Raw genomic sequence first — 27,316 nt, forward strand, 5'->3', positions numbered from 1 at the left:
GATGTTGCGTGGTTTTATTCATTGGAGTGGCGCTACGGTGAGAAACACGCCGTTCAGACTCAGACCAACTCCTCGTGGCACAGCCTGGCCGACTCTGGGCTACAAACAACGGCCGAGGGGAACCAGCCTGCGGGCGGAACGGGAAGCTTCTAACCGAGCGTGACTGAGAAACACGGAAACATCCAGTGAAGATGTCGGGGGTAAAGAAGAGAAACTCGAATTCCTCCATAAACAAGGAGGAAGACCAGCAAGTGAGTGAAAGGATGCTGTCACCGACAACACCGACAACACCGACGGAGACGACAGAAACCGGAGCTCTTATGCCCGGGGACAGTAGCAGTAAAGCGGCGGGAGGGGAGGATGGGGTCGCCCTAAAGAGGACCATCACGCTCATGAACGGGGTGGCCATCATCGTGGGCACCATCATCGGCTCGGGCATCTTCGTCACTCCCACCGGGGTAGTGAAGGAGGCCGGGTCCGTGGGGTTGTCCCTGGTGGTCTGGACGGTCTGTGGGGTCTTCTCCACCGTAGGAGCTCTGTGCTACGCCGAGCTGGGGACCACGATCACGAAGTCTGGGGGAGATTATGCCTACATCCTGGAGGTGTACGGGCCCCTACTGGCTTTCTTGAAACTGTGGATAGAGCTGCTCATCATTCGGCCGTCCTCGCAGTATATTGTCGCGTATGTCTTCGCCACATACCTCCTGAAGCCTCTCTTCCCCGCGTGCCCAGTCCCGGAGAATGGAGCCAAGCTGGTCGCGTGCCTTTGTATCCGTAAGTACCCGAGCCAAAAGAGGACAGACATCCTCCTCTTGCCCGGGATGATGCAACCCCGGTAGTCAGCATAGCACGGGGCATATCTGGATAAACCTGAACAGAGCCGCGGTAAATTTGACTTCCACAGTTAAATAAACATACCGCACGCCCAAGATTACACATCCTATTATGGCCTTATCTCAACCACGTTAACCGTAGTAGCAGCACGTGGGGCCAAGTTTAAACTCTCGGGCGTGACAAAATGCCGCGTTATTTCATCATTTAGTGCGTCAGGAGGATACGCGCACTGAGTTTAATGTGTGAGACAAGATTTTTTTCACTCTTACAGCATATGCATTTGTACAATTTTAGATTTCTTATGATTGAAATAGAAAAATAATAAAATAATAGAATTTTTGTTTTTGTTTCAATCTTCAGAACTTGCATGAGGCCAATTTTCTTTTCATATGGAATCCATGTTTAATAATTATCTTCCCAAAAGAGAGCCATTCATTTTATAGTATCCTTCTAACTTGTCTTTCTACTTTTAGATAATTGCCCCACAGCAGGTGCTCTCCATCCCTGTGGAGACATGAACTTATGACGCATGTGTATAGAAAAAGATTTACAGTAGTCTGGAGTTTTTCTAGCCACAACCCAAGTGCTAAGCTGCAGCCTGAGTGAGGACTAAATCCTAACTGGGCCCACATGACAAGGCGGTGAACCTGGCGTCTCCCTCTTCAGGATTACCCGCTGCTGTGTGTGTGCGTGCATGACTGGGGTGTATGATCTAGGGCGGGTCACTGGGGGTCAGTCCACACATACGTAACTCACTTGGCCTGTGTAGAAATTAGGCGTTTGTCTGTGTGGGAATGGTGCATTTATGCATGAGTAGGTCTGTACCCGCTGACAGTGACAGCCCATAATATGAGGTGCCCTCTACTGTATCCACTCTTCATTAACACAGAGTCTCTTTGTGCTTTGTCCCGTCCCTTGGCCTAATTTAGAGGCTTTGAAGGGACTTGGTGCTTTAGTTGATCAGCTCTAATGGGGTTCAGGGTTATCCTCCTAAAAGTCTTTGTTGATGGGAGTAGAAACAGAAAAGGGAATATTGAGAAGTAAATAGGTTTGTTTTGAATTTTTAATAAATTATCAATTTCTGTCTTTTTCCAGTGTTGCTGACCTTTGTGAACTGCTACAGTGTGAAGGCAGCTACCAGAGTGCAGGACTTTTTTGCAGCAGCCAAACTCCTGGCCCTCGCTCTCATCATCATCATAGGATTTGTGAAGATTGGTCTAGGTAATTCTGCACTTTTGAACAGAAAGTTATTTTCTACCCCTATGATATTTACAATTTATTGACATTTTTACAGTTTCCATGTATTGGGTGAGTTCAGTAAAGTGTAATAATACACTAAAAGAGGACAGCCAAAATAAGTCACTACAAAGTCTCAGCATTATTCAAACATAGAACTTGCACTGTATTTGGGATTCAACAGGGTTTTTTAGAGCCTGGCCTGGTGCCTCATTAAGGAAGGGGACCCAAACTGGAGATGGTAACCTGGGCTTGTGTACATGTATACAGTCTCCATTGAAACACAACATTTCAACAATAGCCTTTATCTACCAGAAGTGTGTGGCTAAACACGTGTCCTTAATGACCAAGGCTAAGTGCTCTCTGAAGGATGAGCCTTGTTAAGATGGAGACTTGAGACAGCACTAGACACTTGGTTATATTTCTGAGATTATTGAGGTTCATGTCCTTCAAATTGGTGTTAAAACAGTGGTGGTGTCATATGTTTTGAAGCATTCTACTGATTGGTCTCTGAAGTGTCCATCATGTTCCAGTCAGCAGGTGCATTGCCTAACTTTTCTGGTGGAGCGTCCATCACCAGCTTTGACTGAAATGGTTCACAGTGTGGCATTAAGCTTTTCTATCATCATGAAGACCAAATCGAGCCAAGTTACAAATGAGATCTAATTCGAGGCAGCCCTGCTCCCAGTCAGAATGCCACTTGACACTTTTGAGCAACCTGTAATTGAATAAATATAAGGTAGATCTGTTTAATGTCGTACTGTGAAACATTAAAAGCAGAGTAATGACACTTTTATAGAAACAAGAAAATTACAGAGCCCCATTTAAAAGTTACACAGTGCACCTGTCTTGCTTTGAGCTGACGTGTATTTGCTGCCAAGGCCTGCTGTGCACCTCTGGCTGGCCAATTTCCTGTATGTTGGACCAAAGAGCAAGTAGATGTGAAGCTTCCCATAAAAAAACAAAACAATGTGTATTTATGTAAAAAGGCTTGGGGACAAACGGAGATTAGAAAAAAAGAAAGGGAGACCCGACTCTGTACTCTGATAACATCTTTAACTAGTGTCTAGACACAGTTCACCTCTGCCCTGACCCTTGACCTTTTGACCTCTTAACCACACATCACTTGCCCTTTCTATTGACTGTTTTCCCAAAGTTGCAAACAGTGAAACAGTATTTCAACAGCTATGTCCAATTTTCTTAGTTTAATCTGAAATTCCAAACTGAAAGGAAAGTACCTTTGCTTACTTTCAGTGCACTTGAAAAAGGTTGTCCTGTAATATCACGATAATGCATGATCCTGTTAATTCTCATAAAAACGCAGTCAACATAGAATCTGTATAAAGTGAAATCTGTTAAAGTGAAATGATACTTCTGCAATATTATTACATGATTGAAAACTTATAGTATTGAATAATATCTTGTTAAAGTCACAGGAGTCTTTGGTCTGCTTGTCACATAGACCTGATAGTTAGAAAGAGGCCCACTCCATATTCATTCTTCAGGGATGTGCCATAAATCTGGGGCCCCACAAAGTGACCGGCCGTTTGTGTGGAGGTCACAGGTCCCACATCAGCTGACTAGAGGCTATTAAGACCAAAACACTCATTAGAATTGTAGAGAAGACAGTAACAGAGCAAGATATACATTTCTTATTTTTAGCACTTAAAGTTATTGTTTGTATTTTTTAGGTTAATTGTGCAAACACAGACTTTATATATAAGTACATATATATATACCTAACCCACTTTCAAATAGGCTTCCCTGGCTTTGGACTCTAATTGTCACCACTCTCTTTGTAACTGCTGCAGTAAGTTTCCTCATTTTAGTCTTAAAATGTTCGTATTAACCCACTCTACATGATCCTGCTGTTTTTATGTCGCTATTTTGTCCATAAATAGATTTATATACCTAATATGTAACTCTGCTCCTAATTTAGTTCTATAATGGGTAGCCTCATGAGCTCCATTTGACTGGAACCGAACGCTGTGGGTGATGTCACACTCCCTTAGACAACCTTTTCTGTACAGTCTGTTGTATGAAACATTATATCGTTCTAGTGTGACAGGTGCTCTGATCTGAACCAGTGAACCACTGGTAATGTAATGTGATGTGATTGTAGAGAGGGCGAGGTTATAGTAATGGTACTTCAGTTAACGGCTACCGGTGTAATATTAATAGTACAGCTATGAACTAAACTACAATAATACGCCCTGGAAACACTCCCAAGATTCTCTCCAAAGGCATTGTTCTGCTGTTGGAGCCCAAATCATAAGATGACTTTTTTGCAGTGTACATATTCTACAGGGGGAAGATTTGTACAAACAGTCTAACATGCTGTGGCTGTTGTGTGCAGCTACACTCATGCTGAGTAGTTGAGTGTATGTATGAAAAGTAATATTATACAGTTTGAAGCACAATATATTGCTACAAAGAAATAATGCGATAAAAGATAATATTGAAACACAGAACTATAATATAGATCCATGTATTGAAACTACTTCAAGCTACTGACACAAAGCAGGATAATTCCAGTAAACTTTTTTTTTTACATGTACTGTGTCATTAAAAAGCATGAACTGCAACAAATGGCATAATTACAGTAACCACTAATTAACCATAGAGGTTATTTTATTTATCCCTCTACAGATCAAATCTTACCTTATTACCGATACATAAAAATATAACTAATTTTTTTCTAGCTTTTATATATTAAACAATAACTGAATGTATAGTATTAATAGTGACAGGCCTAACGGCATCCTCATTTTCTTTAATCCACCTTGAGCCAATGCATGTGATCCTAATGTTTATCAAAAACACAATAACTAATCCCCCATTTGTTACAGATTTATTTTGTGTGTGGTCACTACACCCCCTAAACCTGGAGCGCTTTCCAAAGGTACTTTCTGTTTGCCTTAGCACTTGTAATGACTGTTTTTCAAAATCCCACACATTACAGAGTTAGACAAATGCAGGTTCATGCTGGTAGTTATACCTAAAGGGGAAACTGAACCAAATCTTTGCCATTTCTTTAGATAATATTGGGCCACTAAACATCATTAGTACAAAACATCAGTATTGGATAATTAGTAGAATTGGTCATAAAACAAATCGAAATGCAACATTTAAAAAAACAGTAAACTTTGAAAAAGTTGAATGCAGTCATTGTTGAGACAGTAGAAAATGTCAGGCACCTCTGCAGGTGCTTCCTGTGGCATATTTATCCTTTTTGTGTGTCAGGTTTAGTGTACCCTCAGATTAGAGACCATTGTAATCTGATTAGCTGCAGGAAAGCCCTGTTCTCTGACTCGACAGCCGTCTCTGTTTGGAAGTACGACATACCGTAGATGTTAAAACTATGATATTTCCGATACAACTTGAAAACAACTGTTATTAGTTCTGTGAGTCAGTTGTTTTATCTGTGAAAATATCTTTGATATCTTTGTCACCTCTATTTCCAGAGTCACATTTTCAACAAGAAAGATGACCAACAGCAATGAATATTTATAATATTGTATGCCAGTCTTTAATAATCATCATTTAAATTTTACATTTCAATTTAATCAATGATTTAATCTGTTTATGTTCTTCATTTATTTTATTTGCTCATAAAGCATCTTTGAGTGTCCAAAAAGCAGCACAAATTTGATGAATTATTATTTTATTGTCGTTTCAAACAGATATTGTGTTGTTTTTATTGTGAATATTTATGATTTTCCAGGCGGGCTCGCCGCTTCTTGCTGGTCTTGTATATTTACTTAGTTTGAATGTCAAGTGCTGTTTGCTCTCACTTTTATTACAGTGAGAACATTAGCACTGGTATGTCTCCCTGCACTGGGCGGAAGTGAGGGTTGAGTCACTGAAGTCTATAAAGGTCAACATCAAGTCCACTTTTACCTGGAGCTGACCTGAGGGGTGAAGAGTGGGGCCAGGGGGCATTGTTCTGTACAGACCTGCTCACGTGAGGCCTGAGGCGGCCGGTCACATGAGGACTCAAGTGTGTGGCTTTGGTTTTAGTCTCATGACTTCACTGTAGTGTAAAATATTACGACTGCTTTAGAAGTTAGTTTATCCTTAATACTGTGCAGTGAGTGACCAATTCAACTCAAAATATTGACGAGGAACTACAGAATTATACAGTGCAGCTGAACTAATGAGTGCTGTGTGTTCTTGCGGAGTCATTTCTTTATTGGGGCCCAGGGCAGGTGGCTATCTCGTGTGCACTGTGGTGGGAGATAGACGGGCAGACGTCCAGTGTTAACCAGGCTGTTCCCACGATGCACTGGGCTTAGGGCTTACCTCGCATTACCAACAGTGCCCTGGGCTGTTGGTTTAGCAACCGTCCAAGTGTCTGAGAATGTGGGTACAGGTTTTAGGGGGGCTATAGGAATGTGCTGTAGATCTTCATCAGACCTCCAAAAAATGGAGGTCCAAGAAATCATCGTAAATCCTGTCATGGTTAAGAAGTTCCAATAAAGTCCTAATGCCTTTCAGCTCGTTTTAAGCACCGTATCAAAGTCTGTCTCATTCATAAATCCACTGTCCTTCATCCATTTGTTCTTCTTTATTGCTATTCCCACATGCTGAACCTGTCTGTTTACTTTATTAGGCAGACAAAGCAGATCCTGATCTACTTTGTACCAACCCACTTCTTTTTATTTTCTACCAGGTGGCACAGATGACCTGCTACCAGAGAATTCCTTCCAACGCTCTAAATATGATTTTGGCAGTATTGGTCTGGCCTTGTATAGTGGCTTATTCGCTTATGGTGGTTGGTGAGTACATTTTTGCTTAAGTTTTACATGCAAACACTGTCCCCAATCTCAAACCTGAGAACATCACACAAGTTTCTACTCAGTTCAGTGACATTTCCTCACAGACCTCAGTTACACCCCATGATATTGTCCTGACTAACCCTTCACCAATCACATGACGTGTATCAGGTCAGTCCAGCTAAAAGGGAAATTGTGACAAAAGAGTACTTTTAAAAATATTTAACAATACAAAAAAGTTAAAAACAAAACACTCCCACCCCCCAACCCTCTCTCCACATGCACAACACAAACTTTAGCAGTCACTCAAGTATTTAATACAAAATGGACTTGCTGTGCCTAGTTTGAATTCTTGGAGTTCAGCTTGTTTTCTTGATACAAAGGCTGATGGAAGCCACAGGTTTTGCACAAACTTTAGGAAAGTCAGTGCTATTGATGAAATTGGTCCAACTCAACTTGATAAATGGCCCATATTAGTCTATTTTCTATATCTTTATCTATCTATTAAGCCAATGATGTTCATTTTGTCTTCTTATATAGTTTAACTTCTTAGGTTTTTTTTAAAGACAATGCAGTAAAGTGTATTTACCTTGTTGACATGTTTCGGCTGCTAGCTGCAAGCCATCTTCAGGACAGTTCTGAAGATGGTTTGCAGCTAGCAGCCGAAACATGTCAACAAGGTAAATACACTTTACTGCATTGTCTTTAAAAAGAACCTAAGAAGTTAAAATTTATCTATCTATATTTATGTTATAATGTAATAATAATATGTAATATGTTATAATGTTTCCTCATCACAAACATATCTGGAGTTGTTTTGTTTCATTCACACATGTTTAACACACAAATCCTGAATATTTTGGCTGAGTTCTTCTCTCAAACAGAAAACACTCTGTAATGCCCACCTTGTGATGTCATGTGGTAATACAGGAAGTGCTCCACTGTGTTTTTAAACTCCATACACCTTCACTAGAATCACTTGGATGATTTCAGACCTGGAATTACCAATCTCTACTGAGCAAAAGGTAAAATCGCAAGGTGGAACAGAGCATTTTGAACTTTTGAGATGTAGACAGTTTTATAATAAACGACTCAAACATGTGTGAATGAAACAAAACACCACTTCAGGTAACATGCCTAAAAACTCAAAAGAGTGAATTTTGTGTAATATAGGACTTTTTAAAGGGAATTTGGCAAGTTTGATTCACCCCACTCGCTTCTGATACTCCAGACTTTCTCCAGTACACTGTCTTGTCATGCATAATACATACAAGGCGTAACTTTTTCTTTTCTGTTTTAGGAATTACCTAAATTTTGTTACTGAAGAGATGATAGAGCCATACAAGTAAGCATATTCCATGTTGTCTTTCAGGACATACCTGAAAATGCTTTGTAAATGTGATGTCATTGGATATTTTCTATTTATTTTTAGGAATCTTCCTCGCGCCATCATCATTTCCTTGCCCATAGTAACAGTCGTCTACGTTCTCACCAATCTGGCCTATTTCACCACCCTGTCCCCAGACCAGATGCTCAACTCTGAGGCAGTGGCTGTGGTCAGTACACTATAAAACTTTGACAAAAATATAACACTGTTGATGTGTATTTTTATTACTATTAACACGTGTCTCTTATAGGACTTCGGGAACTGCTATCTCGGGCCGATGTCATGGATAATCCCAGTATTTGTTGGGCTGTCCTGCTTTGGATCAGTCAATGGCTCTTTGTTCACCTCCTCCAGGTAATGCATCAAAAAAAAAGTTGTACTATAAAAATATAAACTCAGTAAATTAGTAAATTGACCAATTGTATAATATTACTTTCCCAAAAATAAAGATTGACAGGCATAGGCACTTCTGTATTTGCACTTTATTGCGCTTTATTCCACAATTGAAAACAAAATATGATATCTGTTGAATGGGAAAAGTCCTCAAATTGTTACATATAAGAGGAAGATGAAGCCTCCTCAATTTGCTTATACTGAATTTGTGTCAAGCTAGTTGTTTGAGTTTATTTTCATAATTTTACTCCAGAAACAGTTAAATATTCTGTCAGTTAAACCTTAGTTCTCCTTCGTTTAAGTTAAATAGAGTTCACAATGAAAGGTTCATGAGGTTTGTTTTTATAAAAACACTGATAAAATCCTGTATCTCTATAATCACAAACACATGAAATATTAAACTCCAGTCAGCTGGCCTGCACGTTTCTCTGCACTCATTTGTTAGCTCGAGCTTTTCAGGAATTAAAGGTGCATTGTGTAACTTCTTCGTAGTGGATCCGATAGCTTCTTGTTCCTATCGAAACATCATTACCCTTCTTAGAATGTTCCACAGTATGAGATTAAACGGATCTACCTTACCTTTCTCCAATTACAAATGGTTTTCTAGCTCAAAATACCTAGAAAAACAGACATTCTCCCTCTCCACAGATCTGACCTGTAACATGCTCTAGTTTGGTCTGCATGATGATAGAAAGGTTTAAGGCCATAGTGTGAAACATTCCAGACAAAGCAATAACATATCCATGGAGAAAAGCAGGTGACAGACCCTACACCAGAAAAGTTACACAATGCACCTTTAAATGAGCTCACATTTAACTTCAAATGAACAGTTAAATAATACAGAATAGATAACATATTACTCATAGCTTGTGAAGAAACAACTGAGAACATTAGCATTGATATAAAAATTTTTGCTCTGACTCAAACTGAGGAATGATACTCCCCACTTTGGAGAAAGAAGCCAGAGCTAATGCATTTGTGTCCTGTCCATAGGTTGTTTTTTGTGGGTTCTCGTGAGGGTCACCTGCCCAGTCTGCTGTCCATGATCCACCCCACTCTGCTCACCCCCCTGCCTTCTCTTATATTCACTGTACGTTCATGCACGTCACCTTTTGCACCTTTTGAAGCTAAATTATGTACTTACGAAGTTGTTTGACCGGATGTTCTAAATGTTTCTCCAGTGTTTGATGACCCTTCTGTATGCCTTCTCCGATGACATCTTCTCAGTCATCAACTTCTTCAGCTTCTTCAACTGGCTTTGCATTGCTATGGCCATTTTGGGAATGATGTGGTTGCGTTATAAGAAGCCTGAGCTTGAGCGTCCGATTAAAGTAAGAATACAACTGTGCTGTTTTCATTTAACAGTTTGTATTGTTTTAATTGGGCCAGAATGGACTGAAAATATTAGAAAATACTAAACTATTTCCACTTAGATCTGACAAAATTATTTGGTTACTTGATAATTTGTGATTATTCAGGTTACAGTTGAACATAATTATGACATGTTGTAATAATTGTGTTTATTCTAGAAGCAAAATTCAAAATTCAATTCTGAATTTTGTTGAACAGAAACAGTTTAATCTTTTTTTTTTTTTTTTTGTATTTTTGTCTGATCAACCTATAAACGTGCTGAAAATGAACTACTTTTAAACTATACCACTACTAAACCCCCCATTTTAATATTCTAAGTGCAGTACTTTACTACTTTTACTTTGTTACATTCCACCACTGACATTAACATTAACCTCAATGAGCTGAACACATTTAAAAGTTATTTATTACACAAATGCCTCTATGTGCCCATGGTGTCTATTGACAATTGATTCTATTGATTACTGTTAGTCCCTTGGGGGTGTGGCGTTAACTGCAGGCTCTGTTCTGTGACTCAAGTTAGATTTTAATCTGAACTTCATTTTGACTCAATCTGACCAGGAAGAGTTCATTTACCTGGACCTACAACAGGTGGTTTGTGCTGTTAAACTAGTTCCTGTCAAATAAAATTACAGACACAAGCTAGTGTGCATTAACCAAAATGTATTCATTTACTCACAATCACCATTTCCATTGAAAATCAAACACCTAAACAAGACCCTGAACTTTTTTTCTTGACTTTTCAGACTATCTTAAAACTTTTTGATAGTGTTTGATAATGTGTGCATGTGTGTCACCATGGTAACTCCTAAACATTACACCATTAGAGATAGGTGTAGAAGACCTCCAGCGTGATGTCATGTAAAATATCAATACCTTATTATTATTATTATTATTCCTTATTACTACATTTTGGGCATTTGATTCAACAATATAAAATAACTTGTTGGGTTGTTAAGTTGAGAACAAAAGAGACGTCAGATGCTGGTCAGCAGTTGTGGCCTTCACTAATTGCAGTAATTGTTGTAGTTGTAGTGTGTTCTTTTTGTTTGTATTATAGAGTATAGTTAAAGAGTTACAGTCCCAGTTTTGAGCCCTGTGTCCTCTGTCTCATGAGATTTATTCAAAACCAGTGAATTGTCCCAATTTTACACAAGAAATGGCCCAGGTTTTGTTCTAAACCAGGTCTCAACCAGGTCTAAACTAAGACTAAACCAGGACTACATCAACTTTAAACCAGGATGAAAAACAGGACTAACAGGACTTTTCTGACTAATCTGAGTCCTGTCAACAGAAAAGAGGATCATAAATTGTCATTTGTTTAGCCAAAATGCAGAAATCCGTGTTTGCAAATGACCATAAAGCAACAATATACAGTGACAGAAGCCCCTCAGATTATGACTGACACGAGAATGCACAATCTTATATGCTCTTTTCACAAGTTTATTTATACCAACCATCCCAACCCAGGAGTGGCTAAGTTTAGAATTTTGAAAATCTAGTCACCCTAATGTATCTATATGTAAAAAGCTAACATATGATTGTTCCCCCTTACAGGTGAACATCCTTTTGCCAGTCGCCTTTGTATTGGCTTGTCTGTTTCTCATCATTGTATCATTTTGGAAGACGCCGATTGAGTGTGCTATTGGCTTTGGCATCATTGCCACTGGACTTCCTGTTTACTTTTTTGGTGTGTGGTGGAAGAACAAACCCAAGTGGCTGCTCAATGCCATCTGTGAGTATAATAGCTTTATATTGATCTACGCTAAAACTGTGGATGGATGAAAGGCTTAGTAACTTAGTATTGCCACTTTAAAGTGCTACTGAATTCTTTAAAGGTCCTGTGATATGCTATTTTCTTATCTATGTTATAATGTAGTTTCTTCACTACAAACATACCTGGAATTGTGTTTTGTTTCATTCACACCTTTAACACACAAACCCTGCATATTTAGGCTTGAGCTTTTCTCTCAAACTGAACGCACTCTTCCACCTTGTGATGTCATATGGTAATACAGGACATGCTCCACTGTGTTTTTAAACTCTATTCAATTTCTAGTGTGTATAATTTCAGCTCTGGAATTCCCAATCTCTACTGAACAAAAGGTGAAAAGGAGCTGTTCATTTGAAAACTACTGCTTCATGACATCACAAGGTGGAACAGAGCATTTTGAGCTATGAAGATGTAGACAGACTGATAATAAATGTTTCTCAGACATGTGTGAATGAAACAAAGCACAACTGCAGATATGTTTTTGAGGATGTAACAATGTTCTAACATGGATTACAAGAGTCAGTTTTGTGTAATACAGCACCTTTAAACTGCTACTGAATTCTCCCTTCACTTATCTATTTCTGTCTGAAGTGCCTTTTGTGCATCATCTCAAATTATGAAACTGACTGTGATTATGTTCCTTTCCTTCAGTCTCCACCACAGCCTTGTGTCAGAAGGTGATGGAGGTGGTCCCCCAGGAGTCCTAACATGTGGAGATGTCCCAACCCAGTGCCCCCCACAGAGACTGGAGGTCTGAAGTGACGCTCTCGGCATATGACTTCAGATAACCCCAGTGCCCTGACGCACTCTCGCCCCGGTCTGCGCTGTCCTGATAAAAGACCATGATACATCCAGTACTACACTCCGTTATGAGATGTTAATATAATATTTAGTTTCTAATTACTTTGTAGGTATTTTTACTGTGCAGTTTCATTGTATTGATATTTTTGTGTGTACATTTTGTGAATAAGTTCTTGTGTAAAGACCTGTCTGCTCTGGCAGCCTGTTGTATTTATCAAATTGTGCCTTATGTGGCAAATGGAATTACACTGTAATGGTAAAAGCAAAAAAATCATTCTCAATCCTCCGGTAACTGCTCTTAAAAGCAGTTTTAGCACTTGCCAGGGGTTTTGTGTTTGCCCCAGTGTCTGTTCTGCTGTATAAACACAATTAGTCTGGGTTGAGGCTACATGAAAATTGTAAGATGCATGATGACCATGTTTTGTTCATTTTGTTTTGCTAGCCTTTTCTCTGTGGTGTTTAGATGAGTTTTCACGTTTTTAGTCTTTTTACATTTCCGTTACATTCCCGGTGTATGTTCAGTACGTTTATTTTGGTTGTGTGAATGACACTTGGGTAAAATCATTTCTCTGTCCACACTTCACAAACACACATCTCCCGTCACACATGGTCACAGCTGAAACAGATGGACTTCTGTTTTTCACCACAGTGACAGTGGACAAATATCACAAGTATAATTGAAGATATTTGCAGATAAGAGGGCCGCACCACATGGGTTTGGGAACAGGACAAAAGTAAACCAACAGACACTTGTTACTTTCACCTAAAGATTTCACAGGTCACTGTTACAATGTTTTTTTTCTACAGAAAGTGTGGCTATGGTCACTGATATGTGTGACAATCATCAAAGTTTTAAATGGGAGAGTCTAGTTCAAGTAGACAAAAGCACTAAGCAAAAATTCATTTTTAACATAAACACACCACATCTTTACACATAGCTGCTGTTCATGATACTTTCATCTCCAAGGACCTAGAGTGTCCTGTCTATAGAGACATGTGAAGGCCACAGAGGCACTCACTTTAGAGGTCAATCTTTTCTAACACTGGAGCCGGCTGCTCACTAACTCCTTAGACAAATAGAGATTTTTATTTATTTATTTGTAGAATACTTTGTGTTTTTTAGTCCCTATACTTTGTTTACAGGGCATTGATGGAAGTGCTTTACAAATAAATTCCTTTTTCCACTTTGTGTACCTTTTTGATATTTATATGCATCATCTTTCTTTTAAGTTATCTTTTATTGGTATGGAACAAATGCATATGTTTGAAGTGTAAAACCAAAGAACTATAGTACTTCTCACATAATTCATGACTGTTTACCTTATTTATTCTAATGAAGCCTGTGTAAAGGCAGGCACTCACCATCCCAGTACTTTCATAAAGATTCTTTGAGATTTGAAGTTCAAGAAGAAGGATTAATCAGTAAATTACAGAACAATAAAAGAGTACACTGCCTTAAGTGTTTAATAAAAAATATTACATGTATATTACAAGAATAGACATACATACATGACTGGATATGGGATGGGTACACGATGATACCACATTTGGAAATATGTAAGATTTTTGTACTTTTTACTGTGATGTAAATAAATACAACTTGTTACCATCATAAATTGTGCCTTACATGAAACAGATGAATCTAAAGTGGAGTGCACATGCTTCAGAGGTAATCCCCTCAGGTATTCTGGGTATTCTGAGTGAGGAAGTGGGGCCAGCCTCACAGCACTGTGGTAAATGTCTGGAATGGAGACTCTAGTAAAAAATGAGGTTTTACACAGCATGACGGGTTAGTGGTTACTACAGTATAGTGTTTGTGTTGTAAGCTTGTAGTACAGGGGAAAAATGTGTGACTACTTGCGCATGCTCCATATTAAACCTCTCAAATCCAATGGTGGAACGTAACAAAGTAAAAGTAGTAAAGTACTGTAATTAAGTAAATATTTTAGGCATTTGTACTTTACTTGAGTACATTTTAATGTGGATACTTTTTTCAATACATTTGGGCAAATAAAAATATACAAATAAAAAAGGAAAAAAAATCTGTTTTTTTCTGTTGAACTAAATTTTGCACAAATCTTTATCAAAATCACAACATTTCAAGCTTTATTACACAAACTCTGTGCAAATTACTTTACCCTTTAAGTACATTTTTAAACAGGTATGTTAATACTTTTACTTAAGTAGATTTTTTTCATGTGATACTTCTACTTGAGTATTTTTTTATTATTATTTTTTTTGCTCTAGTATCTACTCCAGTATTTTACTTAACTAACAAAATCGAATACTTCTTCCACCACTGCTTAAATCATTCCAATAATTATGTTGATAAAGGGCCTATATTTTCATTAAACTTAATCCTAGTTAATAAAAATAATAATGATAATAAAAAGTAGTTGAGAGAAAAGCATATCTCAGTAAAAGCAGATTTGTGGTCAGCTCCAGGAGGACATGACCCTCATAACACTCAGGTGGATCCACTGAAGGAAGCTGTTGGAGGAAACTGCCACATACTAAAGGCCTCATACTGCCACATACTGCAGGCTGCTGTGTGCTGCTGGAACATTTCACAGCCAGAGTCGAGCTGACCCCTGTTTCAGGCCTGTCATTTTTATGAACACAGCTTTCTTTCAACAAACTGACAGAGCAGATCGTAAAACTATATTACAGGGAAAACATCATTCATGGACATGTACTGGGTGATGTCATTGTTTAGAGATATTCTATGAGGGAAAGTCTTAATGTGTATTTAATTATTTTGATACGATTAATACAAAATTTTACTTCCTCTTTGTACAAAAGCAGCACAGAGACTGCGGGAAAAAAAAAAAAAAACAATTTGAGTAAATAACTGCCATTCATTCAGTTAATTTATATATATTTTCAGCTGGTATTAGTATAAATGATAAAACTAGTTACTTTTGTTGAGTTGTTTGTGTAAGTAAAGTTTGCTTGTCTCATTCGTACAACTCTGTGTGAGCCCTTTTGTTGGATTGGTGGACTGCTCTCCCACCTCTTCCTGTTTGCTGCCATATCCTGATCCCTGATTGGTGGAGCTTTTCTACACCTGACCAATCCTCTCACCTGGAGCCGCCTCCCTCTATTTAAGGAGATCCTCTGTGACTGTTCAGAGCTGCTGGTGTTTGTGGACAGTTTGGGGGTGTGTCTTTGTCTCTCATTTAGTTTGTGAGACTCTAGTGTGGGTGTGTTTTGTGTCTCTCATTATATTCTTACTTGATTCTGATTGTAGGTTAGTGTGACTTGTGTATTTTGGGACACCTGTGGTTTGGTTTTGTGTTATGCCCCTTGTTTTTGGGTTGTTTCATATCGTATTCTAATTGTGAGACACTTAAACTGATGCCACAAGCAGCTGGAATCCTTTATTCTTTATTTGTCAGGGAACATGTACAAATACATTAATCTTTCAGAAGAAAAGATGATAATCAACATTAGCAGTAACATGCAGTAAAATACAACAGACATTTTTTTGTTTGTTTGTTCTTTTAATTACTTATTTTTCAATTTTATTTTTACTTGTACAAATACATTTATATAATTATGCCATCAGTCTCTTGCTTTTTTTAGGCTACTTATTTAGAATTTATTATTGCCATTACATTTTTTCTCTGTGTGATGTGTGCAATAGCGTAGCATTCAGCAGTGCAGCCGGTGCAACCCACTGGAGCCCACTGCACTTTGAGGGCCCATCACTTATGCTTTTGATCGTAGGGTGTGTGCAAGTTACACAAATAATCACTGTTCATAGTAACGATCATGTGTGCGGTCGGTCTGTGGTTGGATGGGTTTGTTGAGAGATGTAGGAATGCTAGTTGTCACTGTCCTTGATTATAACAGTGATTGTGTGTCCTTTTCTGTTTTTGGGGCCTAGGGCTGTAGAGGTAAGCCCTATGGAAAGTGAATTTATGTTTGTTGCACAGGGATGGGTCAAACCTGTGCTGGGGCCTTGTGCAATTATGCTACGCTACTGGATGTGTGGATTGTGGCTCAATAAAGTTTGTCTAAGTCTAAATATCACCATTTCTAAAACAGTGTGTTTCTTACATTCTATGTCAGGGGTCTCCAACCTTTTTCTTCCGGAGAGCTACCTTTACAAAAAGAAAATGCCAAAGAGCTACTAATTTTAGTGGTCACAAAAAATTGAGCACAAAAAAAAGCCTTAGATGGGGAATACCTACAAAACATAAATTTCCATTTATTAGTGCACAAAGTTAGACATACAAATGATACATTTATAATGGCAGTTCATCAAATTGTCATTCAGCACAATATGTATAATTCAGAAATCGTTTTTGGAATGGGATAGAGAGCTATGCCAACATTAAAAATGATTATGTGTAGTTTTTTTTTTTAAGTGAATACAGTGCAGTACAAATTGATGTCAACACACTTGGTTTTCTAAAATGTGTTTTTTTCAAGTCCTGGTCCACCCATTCAAACCCACCAACACATTACATGACTGGATTTCAGACATCACGGGATTCTATAGGTCTATAATATTTAATACAGATGGGGTCCGGCAAGATTAATATTGATAAAACACAGATTTTTGTTGTAATATTGTGAATTCTCTGGTCTAGTCAGTAATAGAAATGATCAGGTTCAACATCTGTGCTTTTATCCTCTGAATATTTCATTTCAAGTTGAGTGTAATCAAGAGGAGAAATTGTCCCTTGAGAGTGTGACATCAGTACTTTCTAGCAGAGGTGGGGGCTTGCAAGTCATGACTTGGACTCAAGTCAGACTTGAGTCACTATTTTTAAGACTTGAGACTTGACTTGATAAAATGGACTAAGACTTGGGACTTGACTTGGACTTGAAGGTCAGTGACTTGGGACTTGACTTGGACTTGAAGGTCAGTGACTTGGGACTTGACTCAGACTTGAGAAGACTTGAGAAGCACTTTTAAATCTGAATTTGTTCTGTATTCTGACCGTAATGATTCACACTAAGATCTTGTCAAGACATTTAAAAAGGAAACATTTGTATTTCTACAACTCTTATATACTCTTCTAAATACTCATACTGTGGCTTTATAAACACAATTTATCTTAAAAGTCATATAAATTGCAAAAATCTAAGCTATATTTGGTATTTTTTGTACGTTTAAACGCTTGAAATGAATTGAAGCTCAAAGCAGATGACTTGGACTTGACTTTGACTTATGGGCCAGTGACTCGAGACTCGACTTGGACTTGCCTGTATTTGACTTGGGACTTGACTCGGACTTGAGGTCAAAGACTTGAGACTTACTTAAGACTTGCAAAACGACAACTTGGTCCCACCTCTGCTTTCTAGCATCTGAAAAACCATACACAATCAGCAAACTAGAAGCTGACCTGGTATAAGGTATATTTTTCTACCCGAGTCCAAAGAAAATATCTTTTTTTTTTTTTTTTTTTTTTTTTTTTTTTAACAAACTCTGATCTTATTGTTAGATCTGTGCTGTGTCCAGGTTTCCCCTGGGGAAAAGCACATAGTAGTTGTAGCAGATCAAACATTTGTGTGAACAGAGGCAGGTGTGAGCTCTGATTTGTGCTTCCCTGAGAAAACATCCACATGGGACACACAGCTTCCTCCATGTGGTGGTCTATGTGAACGATCTGTGCCGAACAGTGAGGGTGGAGCTGTTGTTTTATTTCATTGTTTGTGGAGTTTGAAGAAGCTCAAAAGAGATGACCGGAAGAACAGAATGGAGATTTGTTTTCATACCGTCTTACTTATATAAATTGCTTTGAATATTGAAGTTGATGTTGGTTCAGAAAGTGACTGTAGCTTAATATAGCAGGAAGAATGAGAAATATCACTTTGAATTTAAAATGAAAGATTTTTCAGAGTTTTCAGGTTTTTAATTTATCTCTATATATGGGCATTGAAAGTTTATACAATGGAATAACAACAATGGAAAATGAAAAGGTGCTGAGCAAGAAGTTATGTGTTTATTAGTTAGGTCAAAACAGGTGAGTCTTCTTGTTCTTGTTCTTCTTCTTTCTTCTTATTCTTCTTGCTCTTCTTCTTCTTCTCCTTCTCCTCAGTTGGTAGGGTGTTTGTCCATTGATCCTAAGGGATTGGTGCTTTGAATCCTGCACTCAAAATAAAAACATCATTGGTTAAATGGTTAGATCCACTGACCCACAGTTGGCAGTGTGATTCCCACAGATGAATGCTGTTGTTGTGTCCCTCAGCAAGACACTTAGGAAACCTCAACCCTAGTGTCTGTGAACATGAACTCTGGTGTATGAGTGTGTGTGAATGGGTGAGTAGTAGCGTTTTGAGTGCCTTAAAGGTATAAAAGCACTTTTTAAAAATGTGACCATAACTTCAAATTGTATCTATGATAAATATTGGCCAGTCTGTGTATGTTTTCTTTATATTTTGGGTGTTTTTATTGTGCTGAAAAACATGCATCATTGTGATTGAGCACGCATGTTCACAGAACTGACTCTTACTTGGTCTGGGGGAGGACCGCTACCTGACTGTGGTCCATGGAAATGTTATGTCTTTGGCTTTAATCTAAACTCAGCTGTCCATGGAGAATGTTCTGAAGTATTTTTGTTTCCTTGGAATCATGCAGTTGACGTGACACCTCCAGAAAGTTACACAGTGTTGCTTAAAGGTCCTGAATTTCCCAAAATTGTCTCTTATTAACTTTAAGCCATGTTATAATGGAGGTGTGTTTTGTTTCATTCACATGTGTTTGAGTAATCCTTTATTATTAGTCTGTCTACATCTCAAAAGGTCAAAACGCTCTGTTCCTTGTAGTGTCATGTAGTGGTAGTTTTCAAGTTAACAGCTACATTTTACCTTTAGTTCAGTAGAGACTGACCATTCCAGGGCTGAAATTATCCAAATGATTCTAGTGAAGGTGTATGAAGCTTAAAACCACAGTGGAACACTTCCTGTATTACCACATGATATCACAAGGTGGAACAGAGTGTTTTCCGTTTGAGAGAAGAAGTCAAAATATGTAGGATTTGTGTGTTAAACATGTGTGAATGAAACAAAACACATCTCCAAGTGTGTTTGTGATGAGGAAACAACATTATAACACAGATCAGAAAAAATCGTAACACGGGCCCTTTAATGATTTATTTGACAGCCATAATATATTTTTCAATAATGATTCTTTTGTGTTAGTGATTGTGTCTAATCTGAGCATGGGTAATTTCTTCTCTTGTCCAAATGTCAGCCCTGTGCCCTCTCATCGCCAATGTGAGCTGTTTGTCACAGGTAGACATTTAGACAGCGCTCAGGGCTGTTATTGACGCAGCATCCCTGACTCACAAATGCATTAAACTGTGTGTATGTCTCTGTGCGTGTGTTTGTGTCTGTGTGTCTTTGTGTGTTTGTACCGGGACACTTCTGTTATCTGATCAACACAAATGACCAGTGGTTTCAGAAGATGTCAATGTTCCCTTTGGATCACAAACCTGATAGTCATGATGGAAAAAGAGGAAACAGAAAACAAATATAATGTGAAAAGTAGAGCTGCGGGGTCTCATTTGGTACTGGAGTGGTGGTACTTTGCTGCATTAGTGATAAATATATAATACTATTTGAGACAAGACAATGCAAAAGAGCAAAATCCCTTTTCATTTATTTATTTATTTATTTATTTGGGGGGGGGGTCTCAGCATATATGCTTTCATGTGGAAACAACACAATTGTCCACTCTGCAGTGAAAGATGTTTTAATATTTAGATGAATCAACTTGCATCCATTGATTTATAGGGAGCATTGTAATTTCAACGCCCATGAAAATTGAACCTCATAGATACAGCATCTTTGCACATTTCTCAATCTCAGACAGACATTCTTCTGTTTGTGTGCCTTCATTATTAATCATCTTTGGAGCAGGTGCATTCAACACAATTGCCCATTAAGGCTGCAGGGTCCACATCACAAAGACGTCAATGATGTGAAAATTGCCAAATGTCTGACTGTCTGTGGATACATTACATATATTACCATAATCACATTTAATCATAACCTAAACCCCATCCTTAATTTAAACTAACCAAAATCTTAACTAACACATTATTGATTTAATATCGAAGTGTTTAACTCTTGTCTTATTTTTGGTCCCCACAAAGAAAAAGCTTCTCATAAAATGACTGTGCCACAAAAATCTGTCCTCACAAGTAATGAACACACGGCCACACAGCCCCTTCATGTCAGCTTTATACTGTTAGCTGTGAGATGTGAGCACATTGTTAAACCCTTTGTGCTTTGTGGTGTTTTGACAGTGGGTTGCTGCAGGCTCAGAGATGTGGAGTGAGGGTGGGCACACGCTCTCACATGACCCCTCTCCAGTCGTCTACACTGGTAAAACACACAGGCTACAGCAGGCAGAGTCTAAGCCTAAATACATAGAATGAACTGTAGTGTATTTGCAGTGGCTGAAGTGTGGTATCCAATTTGTGCTTATGACAACCAGCTCCCCCCTATGATGAGTGTACGAGCAAGGCCAGTTACGTCGCCCGGATTGGCGTCACCGGGGCCTCACCCTGGAGCCAGGCCTGGGGTGGGTGCTCGCCAGCGAGCGCCTGGTGGCCGAGCCTCCCCCCACGGGGCTCGGCCGGGCTCAGCCCGAAGGAGCGACGTGGGGCCGTCCTCACGTGGGCCCACCACCCGCAGGAGGATCCATATGGGGCCGGTGCAGAGAGATCTGGGCAGCAGTCGACGGCGGGGGCCTCGGCGACCAGATCTCCGGACATGGAGACTAGCTCTGGGGACATGGAATGTCACCTCGCTGGGGGTAAGGAGCCTGAGCTTGTGCGGGAGGTTGAGCGTTACCGACTAGATATAGTCAGCCTCACCTCCACGCACAGTTTGGGCTCTGGAACCCAACTCCTTGAGAGGGGCTGGACTCTCCATTTCTCTGGCGTTGGCAGCGGGGAGCGGCGGCGGGCTGGTGTGGGCCTGCTCATTGCCCCACAGCTCAGTCGCTGTGTGTTGGAGTTCACCCCGGTGAACGAGAGGGTCGCGTCCCTGCGCCTTCGGGTCGGGGACAGGTCTCTCACTGTGGTGTCGGCCTACGGGCCGAGCAGCAGTGCAGAGTACCCGGCCTTCTTGGAGTCCTTGGGAGGGGTACTAGACAGTGCACCGACCGGGGACTCCGTTGTTCTCCTGGGGGACTTCAACGCCCACGTGGGCAACGACAGTGACACTTGGAGAGGGGTGATTGGGAGGAACGGCCTCCCCGATCTGAACCCGAGTGGTGTTTTGTTATTGGACTTCTGTGCTAGTCACAGTTTGTCCATAACGAACACCATGTTCGAGCACAAGGGTGTCCATAAGTGCACGTGGCACCAGGACACCCTAGGCCGGAGGTCGATGATCGACTTTGTCGTCGTGTCATCTGATCTCCGGCCGCGTGTCTTGGACACTCGGTGAAGAGAGGGGCTGAGCTGTCAACTGATCACCACCTGGTTGTGAGTTGGGTTCGCTGGTGGAGGAGGAAGCCGGAAAGACCTGGCAGGCCCAAGCGTGTAGTGAGGGTCTGTTGGGAACGTCTGGCGGAGCCCTCTGTCAGAGGGACCTTCAACTCGCACCTCCGGGAGGACTTCTCCCGGATTCCGGGGGAGGCTGGAGATATGGAGTCCGAGTGGGCTTCATTCTCGGCCTCTATTGTCAATGCAGCTGCTCGGAGCTGTGGGCGTAAGGTCTGTGGTGCCTGTCGCGGCGGCAATCCCCGAACCCGGTGGTGGACACCGGAAGTAAAGGATGCTGTCAAGCTGAAGAAGGAGTCCTATCGGGCCTTGCTGGCTCGGGGGACTCCTGAGGCAGCTGACGGGTACCGGCGGGCCAAGCGTGCTGCAGCCCGTGTGGTCGCGGAGGCAAAAACTCGGAGCTGGGAGGAGTTCGGGGAGGCCATGGAGGAGGACTATCGGACGGCCTCAAAGAGATTCTGGCAAACCGTCCGGCGCCTCAGGAGGGGAAAGCAGTTCTTCACCAACACTGTTTACAGTGCGGGGGGAGAGCTGCTGACCTCGACTGGGGACGTTGTCCGGCGGTGGAAGGAATACTTTGAGGATCTCCTCAATCCCACCGTCACGTCCTCCGAGGAGGAGGCCGAGGCTGGGGACTCGGAGGCGGACTCATCCATCACCCTGGCCGAAGTCACTGAGGTGGTTGGCAAGCTCCTTGGTGGCAAGGCTCCGGGTTGGATGAGATCCGTCCTGAGTACCTGAAGTCTCTGGATGTTGTGGGGCTGTCTTGGCTGACACGCCTCTTCAACATCGCGTGGCAGTCGGGGACATTACCTCTGGACTGGCAAACCGGGGTGGTGGTCCCTCTGTATAAGAAGGGGGACCGGAGGGTGTGTTCCAACTATAGGGGGATCACACTTCTCAGCCTTCCCGGTAAGGTCTATGCCAGGGTACTGGAGAGGAGAATCCGGCCGATAGTCGAACCTCGGATTCAGGAGGAGCAGTGTGGTTTTCGTCCTGGCCGTGGAACACTGGACCAGCTCTACACTCTCCATCGGGTGCTCGAGGGTTCATGGGAGTTTGCCCCAACCAGTCCACATGTGTTTTGTGGATCTGGAGAAGGCATTCGACCGTGTCCCTCGTGGTGTCCTGTGGGGGGTGCTCTGGGGGTATGGGGTTCGGGGCCCTTTTCTAAGGGCTGTCCGGTCCCTGTATGACCGGAGCAGGAGCTGTGTTCGCATTGCCGGCAGTAAGTCAGACCTGTTCCCGGTGCATGTTGGACTCCGCCAGGGCTGCCCTTTGTCACCGGTTCTGTTCATTGTGTTTTATGGACAGAATTTCTAGGCGCAGTCAGGGGCCGGAGGGGGTCCGGTTTGGGGACCACAGGATTTCATCTCTGCTGTTTGTGGACGATGTTGTCCTGTTGGCTTCATCGAACCAGGACCTGCAATGTGCACTGGGGCGGTTTGCAGCCGAGTGTGAAGCGGCTGGGATGAAGATCAGCTCTTCCAAGTCCGAGGCCATGGTTCTCGACCGGAAAAAGGTGGCTTGCCCTCTCCGGGTGGGTGGGGAGTCTTTGCCTCAAGTGGAGGAGTTCAAGTATCTCGGGGTCTTGTTCACGAGTGAGGGAAGGACGGAACGTGAGATTGACAGGCGGATCGGTGCAGCTTCGGCAGTGATGCGGTCGCTGTATCAGACCGTTGTGGTGAAGAGGGAGCTGAGTCGAAAGGCGAAGCTCTCGATTTACCGGTCAGTCTTCGTTCCTACTCTCACCTATGGTCATGAGCTCTGGGTAGTGACCGAAAGGACGAGATCGCGGATACAAGCGCTCGAAATGAGTTTCCTCCGCAGGGTGGCTGGGCGCTCCCTTAGAGATAGGGTGAGGAGCTCAGTCACACGGGAGGAGCTCGGAGTAGAGCCGCTGCTCCTCCACGTCGAGAGGAGCCAGTTGAGGTGGCTCGGGCATCTGTTCCGGATGCCTCCTGGGCGCCTCCCTCGGGAGGTGTTCCGGGCATGTCCCGCCGGGAGGAGGCCCCGGGGAAGACCCAGGACACGCTGGAGGGACTATGTCTCTCGGCTGGCCTGGGAACGCCTCGGGGTCCCCCCGGAGGAGCTGGAGGACGTGTCTGGGGTGAAGGAAGTCTGGGAGTCCCTGCTTAGGCTGCTCCCCCCGCGACCCGGCCCCGGATAAGCGGACGAAAATGGATGGATGGATGGACAACCAGCTCCAAACTAAACCTCAGCACTCTGCATTTAAATCCTAAGCAACATCACCCCAACATTTCCCTTTACAAAAATGAAATGCTTACAAACCTATACTATTTCCTCTGCACCTCCTTAGAGATAGAGAGCTTCTTCTCTTCCACACCCACATATGGTTTGTTAAGTAAGGCCGGGGCCTGGTTAGTTCTTGGATGGGAGACCGCTGGGAAAATAAGGTGCCAAAGTGGGGCGCCAGTTGTTGTGTCCTTAGGCAAAGCACTTCACCCACATTGCCTAATATGAAAGTGGTGTGTGAGTGAGTGATAGTGGTGGTCAGAGGGACTGGTGGCACCGATTGGCATGGCAGCCACGCCTCTGTCAGTCTGCCCCAGGGCAGCTGTGGCTACAATATTAGCTTACCACCACCTGGTCTAGAGTGAATGAATAATGCTCTGCAAAGCGTCTTTGTGACAAATGTCTGTGAAAAAACACTATGTAAATAAAAAACTTACATCGAGAGACACCAGTTGAGATGGTCTAGGCCACTGTTTCAATGTCCTCTGTAGCCCTCAACAAAGGGGTTCAGGGAGCTAATCCTGGCTGTGAAAGATGCTGAATAATTATGCAAAACTTTAACGGTTTTTCAAGAACTCCAACAGACTTTATAGTTGGTGACAGCAAGAAAACAGAAAATTGTTACTTCATGAGTGACCTCCATAAGCACATTGAAAGGGTATATGTAAATGTTAAATACATTTATAAACATCCTTTAATAGTATTTTGACTATCACACTATTTGGGTAGCAGAGGGAACATTCAGACCTCTCTCAATGATGTGATGTTAAGAACCATCAATTTGATAAATAAATTGAACTAAAGAAAGTTGAATAAATGTAAAGAATGCAAAAAAATATTCAAAATTCCCCAAATGCCAACAGCAGCAGGAGGAGAGCGTGTGATCCATGCGTGACTGAGAGCTTGAGGTGCAGCTCAAACAGACTTTTCAATTATCCTTGTGAACACTGCACTATTATTATTGATGCACACCCAATGTTTTAAAATGTACAAAAATAAGCCTGTAGCTCATTCAGACACTGTAGTCCACACTGCTCTAGGGTTAGCATCAGCAGAAAGGACACACTACAGTCATGTGCTGAAGTCAGTGATGAAGGCTGTTCTTATTTGTCTGTGGGCTTTGTGTTTGAAAGCCCAGGGAAAGGAAAATTAATATCACAATACGATGACAGATGGCAGCTATAATAGAAACATGATTTTTAGATAGGGACAATTTGTGATAAAAAATATTTTGCGTGATAGCACACTTCTATCTGTTTATTGACTATTCAGTGAGCTTTCATTAGATACATATTCTGTATTAAAGCAACACTATATGCTTTCTAGTGATGGAGCCAAGTTCTTATATTCTACATGGAGATGCTGTTTTGCTTGGAATGTTCCGTAAAATAGCATATCTGTTTCCATGGAGATAAGCAGGTGACTCCAGAAACATAAATAGAAACATATCTCATACTGTACTGCCCTACATAAGCAGAATGCCGTAACATCATGTTTGGTCAAAAATTAGTTAATGTCATTAAATATCGTGGGCAAATAAATATCGTGAAAAATATTGAGTTCAAAATTTACCTTTGATCCTTATTTGGCAGTTCCTGTACTCTGCCTTTGTATCATGAGCCAAAAATAAGGAGTGGTGCAAAGGCAAAAGGCAGTAACTGTGTCTGTTTAGTGATTTAGTTAATAAATACATTTTATTGCCTTGGCACAGAGTCTTAACACATTTAATAAATATACCTTTGTACTCAATTATACTTAAATTATCTTTTAATGTGAAAGTATTTGGTGTATTTATTCATACTGTACTGCAAAGTAACGTGTCTGTCTGTTTAACTTAAGCTTTAACTTTAAACTTAAACTTTAACTTTAAACTGTTTAACTGTGTAAGTGTCACCGCACAATCATGATTAGCACAAATTGGAAATCCAAAGGTCTTCTATATCATTTCAGACAAACACTGTGATGACTTGACCTTGGTGAGGTGTTCTTATAATGGATGGAAGCCTGGTGAAAATCAAGCAAATAATGATCATGTCAGTTTTGCCTTTTGCCTTTTCACTACTCCTTATTTTTGAGTACAGTAACTGCCAAATAAGGGTAAAAGATCCATTTCTTCATTATCGTTATTATAGTTGTCACATTTTGGGAGCCCTACCTTTTACACTTTTTTCTGGACAAAACAGAAACTTTGAAATTATTTTTCTCAGTTTTACACTCTGGCAAGTTAAGGTCTTTTGCCCTTTTAGGGCAACATAACCTACTGTGAAACATTAGACAAAGCAAAACCTTTTGTTGAAACAAGCAGGTGATGGACACGCCACCAGAAAAGTTACATATTGCACCTTTTAAATAGTCTAACCTACAGTTTTTGGTATTACTATGTAGCCAATAAAGAAACACAGGGATGCCCTCTACTGGTGATAAGAGGTAATGTCGCTTAAAAGTGCATGTGCTGTTGAACACAAGGGGCCCTACAGAGGTATTTCTCTAAAAGTCATATTGAGATGTCAGTATTTTATTTTTTGTTCATTAGTGACTGTCGGTCTCTGTGACATTCCACATCACTTTAAGATAAATGAGCACGTGTGTCCAAACCACATGTTCAACAACTCTGAACTCATGTGTGAAATGTAAAACGTAAACTCTACCATTATTAATACATCTGACATAACTGCACAAAACACTCTCAGCTTAAGTGGCATGGGGTTACAGCTACACAAGGGTTACTCAAGGTGAATACACTCATTATGAGACCAGCCTGTAGGCCTATATGTCGGACAGACCCTTTGCTGCTATAAAAACTGATAAAAAAAAAAAAAAAAGCGTTTTATGCTATGATCATTTACTTATTTGTTTATTTATATGTTTGTTTTGTCTTTCTGCAATAACTTACTGTAGTCACATACAGTCCATTTAGTGTAAGGTTGTTATATATTAACCAGGACGCTAGAGGGCGGTATTCTACTGACAGCTGGTGCGGCCTCTTTTGTTGCCGGAAGTGTTTCTTTTCTCACAGAGG

At 41.0% G+C, this 27,316-nt stretch overlaps 1 protein-coding gene across 1 annotated transcript; it reads left to right on the top strand.

Annotated features, from left to right (window-relative positions):
- slc7a5 (solute carrier family 7 member 5) lies at nt 1-13,755 on the top strand. Its single transcript, XM_020934931.2, has 10 exons — nt 1-774; nt 1,930-2,055; nt 6,743-6,848; nt 8,146-8,190; nt 8,278-8,401; nt 8,483-8,586; nt 9,619-9,715; nt 9,807-9,956; nt 11,554-11,731; nt 12,422-13,755. Exons 1-10 carry the CDS (start codon nt 192-194, stop codon nt 12,475-12,477), a joined length of 1,569 nt encoding a protein of 522 aa, XP_020790590.1. The 5' UTR covers nt 1-191; the 3' UTR covers nt 12,478-13,755.
- Nucleotides 13,756-27,316: the final 13,561 nt, after the last annotated feature.

The sequence above is a fragment of the Boleophthalmus pectinirostris genome, unplaced genomic scaffold (genome assembly GCF_026225935.1).
Source record: "Boleophthalmus pectinirostris isolate CB_2022bp ecotype Guang Dong unplaced genomic scaffold, ASM2622593v1 HiC_scaffold_2, whole genome shotgun sequence".
NCBI classification, from domain to species: Eukaryota; Metazoa; Chordata; class Actinopteri; order Gobiiformes; family Gobiidae; genus Boleophthalmus; species Boleophthalmus pectinirostris.

Coding starts and splice junctions, on each gene's coding strand:
- slc7a5 (XM_020934931.2), top strand. CDS start 192: ATGTCGGGGGTAAAGAAGAGAAACTCGAATTCCTCCATAAACAAGGAG. Junction 2,056..6,742: donor ATTTGTGAAGATTGGTCTAG/GTAATTCTGCAC, acceptor ATTTTCTACCAG/GTGGCACAGATGACCTGCTA. Junction 11,732..12,421: donor GTGGCTGCTCAATGCCATCT/GTGAGTATAATA, acceptor CCTTTCCTTCAG/TCTCCACCACAGCCTTGTGT.